This window comes from Penaeus vannamei, chromosome 26 (genome assembly GCF_042767895.1).
Source record: "Penaeus vannamei isolate JL-2024 chromosome 26, ASM4276789v1, whole genome shotgun sequence".
Lineage (NCBI taxonomy): Eukaryota > Metazoa > Arthropoda > Malacostraca > Decapoda > Penaeidae > Penaeus > Penaeus vannamei.
The window spans coordinates 25166064-25173563 of NC_091574.1; the positions used below are offsets into that span (position 1 = coordinate 25166064).

The 7500-nt window shown below is 49.9% G+C and overlaps 1 protein-coding gene across 5 annotated transcripts in view; it reads left to right on the top strand.

Annotated features, from left to right (window-relative positions):
• Nucleotides 1-7500, top strand: part of LOC113824839 (uncharacterized) — a 117983-nt gene that overhangs the window by 27234 nt on the left and 83249 nt on the right. For all 5 annotated transcript variants that reach the window (XM_070140233.1, XM_070140234.1, XM_070140237.1 and 2 more), the window contains exon 2: nucleotides 5242-5706. In XM_070140233.1, coding sequence (XP_069996334.1) covers nucleotides 5242-5706 — 465 coding nt within the window. The remainder of the gene's footprint in view (nucleotides 1-5241; nucleotides 5707-7500) is intronic.

The following is a 7500-nucleotide window of genomic DNA, read 5'->3' on the forward strand; positions in this document are numbered from 1 at the left end:
TGATTAGACGGGATTGGTCGGGTTTAGAGGAACTGCCCGTCGAGACCGCCGTCGGTGTCGTTCTCGCCTCCGGAGCCAGCCGGCCCGGGACTCGTTTGACGCCCAATTAAACCCGAGGACCAGAAGAGCCAGCTTGCAAGTGGCCCGATCACCCCCTCCCGAGGCGCCTGTCCAGGTGTACGGCTGGGTCAGGTGTCTCGATCGATCGACCTTCATATGAACTTCTTGAAGAACGGGAACCGTTATATCAGATTACGCCGCCAGTGCTCGCTACGTGTCTCTGCTGGGGTCGCCCCGCGATCGGTACTGCTGCCTGACTTTGAGATTTGATGTCGGTTAAGACGGAGGACGAGCTGCTGATGGAGTGATAAGAGCTATGAAAAGGTTTGATCAACTCTATATCCCTGATTTTTGTTCCTTATCTTCTTGATGTCACCCGTGATAAGTACCCCTAACATCATCGTGCAGACAAAAACTGATCTCAGATAATCGTTAACGCTATTATATTTATGGGAGGCGATGAAACGCGTTTATCCAACGTGAACCAGAAAGGGAACAAGCCGGAGACGCGACAGAACTGATAAGATAAAGCTAAATAGAACCAAAGGAATTCCCTAATTGCGGCGCCTTCAGACAAGTGTCCTCAGCGAGTTCTCCCAAGGTGGGACTCCTCGGCCGTCGGGTAGGCTGAAACGGGTCCCAGCCAGGGCACGGAGGGGCACGGTAGGCCTGTGGGAACGAAGAGGCTCGGGCCAAAGGGGCAAGAGGCCTGGGGATGGAGGGGGGGGGGGTTACCTGGTGAAAGGGGCCCCAAAATTCCAGGGGTTTGCATTAGGATTCAAGCGGGAACGTTGAACAACAGTTGTAGTGTCGGCTCGGGTTATCTGCTTATCTGGCGACACTGCCTGACGGTCTGCTGATGGGGACGGCCGTTTTTCTGCTGCTTTCGCTGTTCCTCCTCGCTTTCCCTCTTTTCTTTTCCCCTTCCTTCCCCTCTCTCTTTCTTCCAACTGCCTTCCCCACTCTCTTTCTGTCGTCTCTCTCTCTGCATACTAATTATTCCTTTCCTTTCTTCGTTGTCATCTTATTCCCATCTTCTGCTATCCCCTTACGTGAGTCCTTGGCGAAAAAGGCAAAGAATATATATATAATCGTCGTTAGTGAAGAAAGAAGAGAAGGGGTAGGAGAAGACGAAGATGGAGGAGGGGGGGGTGAAGTAGCAGTCCCACCCCCAGAAGAAGAAGAAGAAGGAGGAGGAGAAGGAGACGAAGAAGATGGAGAAGGAGGGGGGGAAGAGAAGTAGCAATCCCCCCCCCCCATCCCCAGGAGTGGCAGCTGTCCCACGAACTTGGAGATATATCTTACCCCTTCCCCTTTCCTCACCCCCTTCTCCCCCCAGCGATGCCGTAATCACCACGCAATGCTGGCGATGGCTCCCCGCTGCATCTGTCCTGCGTGGCTCGTTTGTCATGAGGCCGAGACAAGCGGAGAACATCTGTCCTGGTCGCTCTCCTCATTCCATCTCTCCTCGTACCATCTCTTCTCATATCGTCTTTCCTCATGCCATATCTCATCATGCCATCTCTTCTTAAATTGCCTCTCCTCATACCATCTCTTCTCATATCGTCTCTCCTCATACCGTCTCTCCTCATGTCATCTCTCCTCATATCGTCTCTTCTCATATTGTCTCTCCTCTTACCAAATCTTCTCATCTAAACTCTTTTCATACCATCTTTCCTCATACTATCTCTTCTCATACCGTCTCTTCTCATACCATCTCTTATCATACCATATCTCCTCATGTCATCTCTCCTCCCTAAGTATGTAAGTTTTTTACCTATATCATTTCTACTCTGTACTTTCTCTTCCTTTTTTCTATGCATTCCTCTCGTGGCCTGTGTTACTTGGCTCTCTATTCATTTTTTATCCCAATATCCTTACATTTTTTGTGTTACTTTTCTTTGTGACGTGACGTGAAGACGAGTGGTAGCGAGTGACTACTTGAAAGGAACTTCAAGTAGATAGCGCCTAACAAACCAATTCTCCGACTATTTCTTTGTCTAAGAAAGGAAGAAGTTGAAGACGCAGAGGGACAGGAAGAAGAAGAAGAAGACTATAAACAATAGAAAAAAATATTTTAAAGAAAAACAACATGAAGAAGATCAAAGCAGTCAGAAAGTGTATCAGGATAAGTGCAGTTGCGTGTGCACTTACTCGGGGGAAATGATGGATGTTCAGTTCCACTTCTTGGATTTCGTTTCGTCTTTGCGGTGGATACGACAGGCGCCGCCCGAGATGGTGGTGGCGGGTGAAGAGAAGGGGGGAAAGGGAGGAGTGTGTGCGTGCGTGCGTGTGTGTGTATTTTTATGTGTGTGTGTGTGTGTAGTTTTATGTGGGTGTGCGTTTGTGTGTGTGTGTGATAGAAAGATGAAAGGTAACAAGAAGAAAGAGCGATAGCGTGAAGGATACTGTATCGACGTTAATTATTGCGACATGACACGAATCACGGTGAGAAACAAACCCGCAAGAAAGAAAGCTTAAACGAAGGACACAGACACAGTAGAAGATAATGATCATTACCATCCATAGTAATTAAAGAGAAAAAAAATGAAAATCACGTAACGACCTTAGAGAACACGAAGGCTACGGGAAAGGAAGGGGGAAGTGGGGGAGTGGGGGGAGGGGGGAGTCCATACTTCCGGCTCAGGCGAGTCCCGTTTGCGTCACGTCGGCGGATATTTGGTAAACACGAGCTCGTTTGAAAGGGCAAATAAAAGACGTTTTTTATACCTCTTTTTCTCTTTTTTTTTTACGCTTCTGTGGTGGTATTCAGCGTTTTTTTTTCGTTTTTTTTTTCTTTCTTTTTTTAGCATGGTCTGTCGAACTAACAAGGACGACTTATTTACTTTATTTATTTATTATTTATTTATTATGTACAGTATTATTGAATTTATAATCACGATCCCCACCAGCTCCTTGTTGGACATTTTGTTCCCACCTTTTACTTAATACTTTTCGCTAGTTATTGCAAATTTTCACCCATGTTTATTTTCTTCCTTCCGTATTCTTCCTGTCCACCCGCACTCCCTCCCGTCCCCCTCAGCGGACACCCACACAAGGCGTCCCTTTGGGCTCTAATCATCCTGGCTAATCTTCGCGGTGCACTGTGGTCGGAGGGAACAGGAGAGTCACGCTTGATCGGAAGGGAAGTGGAGGTGGAGAGAGAGAGAGGGAGGGAGGGAGAGAAGAAGGAAGGAGAGAGGGAAGGAGTGAGGGGGAGAGAGGGAGGGAAGGAGGGGGAGAGAGAGAGGGAGAGAAGGAAGGAGAGAGGCAGGGAAGGAGGGAGAGAGAGAGAGGGGGAGGGAGGGACTAAGGAAGGGAGGGAGAAAGAAAGAGAGGGGGGATGTAAAGGCCATGGACAAAGAGAGGGGTGGAGGGAAAAAATGTCATGGCCATAGAAGAGAGAGGGGGAAGAGGTCGGAGGAAGAAGGCGAAAAAATATCAGGGACTCACACACACACAAACACACACACACACAAACACACACACACACACACACACACACACACACACACACACACACACACACACACACACACACACACACACACACACACACACACAGAAAGACAGACAGAAACAGAAACAGAAACAGAGACAAACAGGGGGAGGGGGTTGAGGAAAAATCGCCAGGGCGCCACAACCCGTGATCAACCGAAATAAGGCTGTGTCGTCGATAGTGAGTGTACGATATTGCCAGGGAGAATGTTCATTACTCGCCCGGGGGAAGGCACGGACACCGAGGAAAGAGAGAGAGAGAGAGGCCGACGGACAGACAGGCAAGCAGACAGACGCAGACAGACAGAGAGACAGGAGGGGGAAACTGAAGCTGGATCGATCTGTAGATGATGACTGGCTTGGGAGGGTCATTAAACGTTGATCGACAGCGAGGACATGTCGCCGCTCAACTCGACAGGTGAACGTCTGGCGCGGAGGGAGCGATGGTTGACGCCAGGTACGATAATTGTTCGCTCCCGAGACGACAGCGTGACGGCGGAGGGACGATGATCTCGCTGATCTTGTAGGATATTACCGCCGGCCCTCGTTGCATGTCGCGAATGACACTCGCATTTCTCTTTATTGACTGTCATTATTTTTTTCCAATACCTTTTTTTTTCTTTTCCTTTACTAGATGAATATTATTATGCATAGTCCTTCGGGGTGTTTATTTTTTGGGGCGTGGCTCTAGGGCCTTGTTTTCAGCTGTGAGATAATGCGTTTAGGAAGTGTCTGATGCAATACTCGCGGCATCTGTAAGGATGTTGCAAAACTAATTGCGATGCAGACTTTTTTAGAGTGATTGTTTACACGCTGGCGTCCCATACTCACGCATGCGAAGGTCGTATTAGGTAGTTTTTTTTTTCTAGCTGATGAAATATGCAAGACGAGCTCTTTCTTTCAGTTTGTATTTCACAATATCGTTTTGTTTTTATTTTTATTTTTGTTCAATTCTTTTGCCATTTTCTTCGTGTGATAGCATTCAGCTTTCCACAGTTCTGCCTTTACGGGGAGCTAATCTGACCACAGATCGTCAGCTTAGAATGTGTCAATAAAAGAATAATCAGAAAAAGTAAAGAAAATGGTAGGCAAAAGAGAGACGAAATGAAGGCAGGCGAGAGAGCGTGTCGTCCGAAAAGGTCGTCCCAGCGTGCAGGCCTATGTGTATAGTCGTCACGTAGCTGGTGTGGCGAGCGATTCATTAAATGCCAACAAAGCCGAGCTTTTAGCGGAGAATGTTGCGGTTCTGCGGTCTGCTTGGCGGGGGGGGGGGGGGGGGGGGCCAAGGTGCCGGAGGGGGGGAGGTGTATTTTGGTATTGGGTGTACCGGGGTATGCGGAGACCGGGTTGTGAGTCTTGTGTGATGAAGGCGAATGCCCGTGGGACATGAGTGCGTTTAGTGCGGTCGGGAGAGAATTAGGAGTTATGTGGTAGAAGTAAGAGCTCTGTAAATAGGAGCAAATCGGAGTGAGGCATGTTCGGGGGAGAGGCCTGAGTAGCGGGGAGGGCGGTTGGCGATGTGTAGGAATAAGGAAATGTGCGAGAAAGCAGGGTCCCCCTTCGTCGGATGGCGGGGTACTTGCTCAGTCCCTTATTCTTCCTGTTTTCATCTTAATTTTTTTCCGTGATGGCGATGAATGGTCTCGTGCGTTGGCCCTAACCATGTTCTCTCCGTCCCTGCAGATGCTGAAGTACGTGCAAGTGTCGCCGTACCGGAGTTCCTCGGCCCTGGGGGGCGGGGGCGGCGGCGGGGGGGTGGCCGGCCGGCGGGTGAGCGAGGGCGCCTGCGTGGGGGGCGACGACTCCAACCTGTCGTCCCCCTCCACGCCCTCCACCCGCATGTCCACGGCCTCCACCGCGTCCCCAACACACCACCACCTCCACCACCATCACTCCTACACCTGCTCCTCCTCCTCGTCGTCGTCCTCATCGTCATCCTCGTCCTCGTCGTCCTCTTCGTCGTCCTCGTCTTCTTCCACCACAGGGTCGTCCGCGGCCTCGGGGGGAGGAGGAGGTGTAGGGGGCGGGAGGGCCGTCGGGCGAGCGGACAGCGTGAGCCTCAACTCGTCCATGTCGTGCTCGAGCATCAGCCAGGACCCGCTGAGTTCCCGCTCGTCGTCCTCCACGTCCCTCCACGACACGCCTAAGGTGAGTCAGTCCTTGCTTGCTTCCCCGAGATGAGAAGGTCCAGGTGAGTGCGTCGTGACGGTGCGTGTGTATGCATACGTGTATGTGTATGTGAACCGCGGAGGAGGGAGGGAGTGGGGGGGAGAGGGGCATGGTCTTCGCGAACCCCGCTGCCCCGACGGTGTATCGGGTGCCCGGCGCGGCAGTAGTGAGTCACCGTCCGCCGGGGATCGTGTGGCCCTCCATGAGAACTTGCAGATTGCATGGCGCCGGTGGGGGTCCGGAGGGGGGCTGGCAGTGTCAGATGTCAGGTTATTACTTTTGGCATTGGGTTACGACACGAATAGATCGTGCTTGCATATATGCAATAGCTCGCATGTATGATAAATAGGGAGAGAAGGAGGGAGGGACTGGAGGAAGAGAGAGAGAGAGAGATCGGGGCAGATAGGCGAATGAAGTTGTATTTCAAGTGTAAAATAAATTCAAAGTATGGAGGTCAAAGAAAATAAGGTAAGCACACGAAATGAAGGGGTGCGAGGCCATTAGAGTGTTAGGGTTATATAGGAATCAAGACGAATATGTTAATCCGCGAAGAAAACTGGAAAAGATGATAAGAATCAGATAAGGCCAATTCGGACAAAAGGGTCGGCCTGGAAAGACTTGGAAAGAACATATATATGGGGGAATAGTTAACAAAGGAGGAGGGAGAGAAACTGGTAGAAGATAGGAGGAAGTAGAGAGCGATAATAGGACTTGGGACGATAGTTGTGATCTGATGTTTGTGATTATTAATAGATATGATTTGGAAGTTTTAAGAGACTTGATATCCCGGGACCTACAAAGCACTCACAGGAAGTTATTGCCATTGCTTACCAGTCCATGCAGTCGGTCATGATTTGCAATGAGCTCGAGAAGAATCGAGAAGAATCCAGTGAATAGAGTCCAATGCTGCTTGTGCCAATCGCTTCGTCTTTCTCTGCCAATTTGAGTCCTCGCTTTTTGCAACGTCCATTAAACTAAGGAAGAAGATAAGGACTGCAAGAAGAAATAGGAGAGGAAATTAGTGCGAAGAAGAGAGATGGAGTAACTAGAGGAATTGTAGGAATTGAGGAAGCGAAGAAGGAAAGGAGGAGATGGAGAATGAGGAAGCGAAGAAGAAAAAATAGAGGAAGTGGGGAATTGAGGAAGCGAAGAAGGAGAGATGGAGGAAGTGGAGAATTGAGGAAGCGAAGAAGGAGAGATGGAGGAAGTGGAGAACAAGGAAGTGAAGGAGGAAGCAGAGGAAGTGCGCGAGGGAGAAGGGAGACGAAATAAGGGGGAAGCGGAACGGTGGGTCGGGCATGGTTCCCGTACAAGAGAAAGTAGTTAAGTCATTAGTGGATGAGTTGAAGAAAAGGGGGTAGTCTGAATAGCATTTTCTGCATGGGTGAGTATGACTAGGATGGGGGGGGAGGGGGAGGAGGAAGGAGAGGGGGCCCTTGGAGGACTAGTGTCGTGCTATTTTGTGCTGTGTCGTGGCCGGGGCTGAGCTGCGGTATGTTCTGGGTGCTGTGTTGTGACCCGTTTTGGTCGTGCTGCTCGTGTATTGTTAACGGGAGTGGGAGTAGGAGTGGTAGTGGGGCGGGGGGGGATTTTCTCCTCGCGTTCCGTGTCTTATTCCTCTCTTTTATTCCGTCTTCTTCTAGTTTTCGAGTTCTATGTCTCGTACCTTTTTCGTCGTCTTTCTCCTTTCATATTTTCACTCCCGTCTCTTCTTCACGATTCTCGCGTCCTGTGTCCCAGACATTTTTATTCCTCTCCTTCTTCTTAATTCTT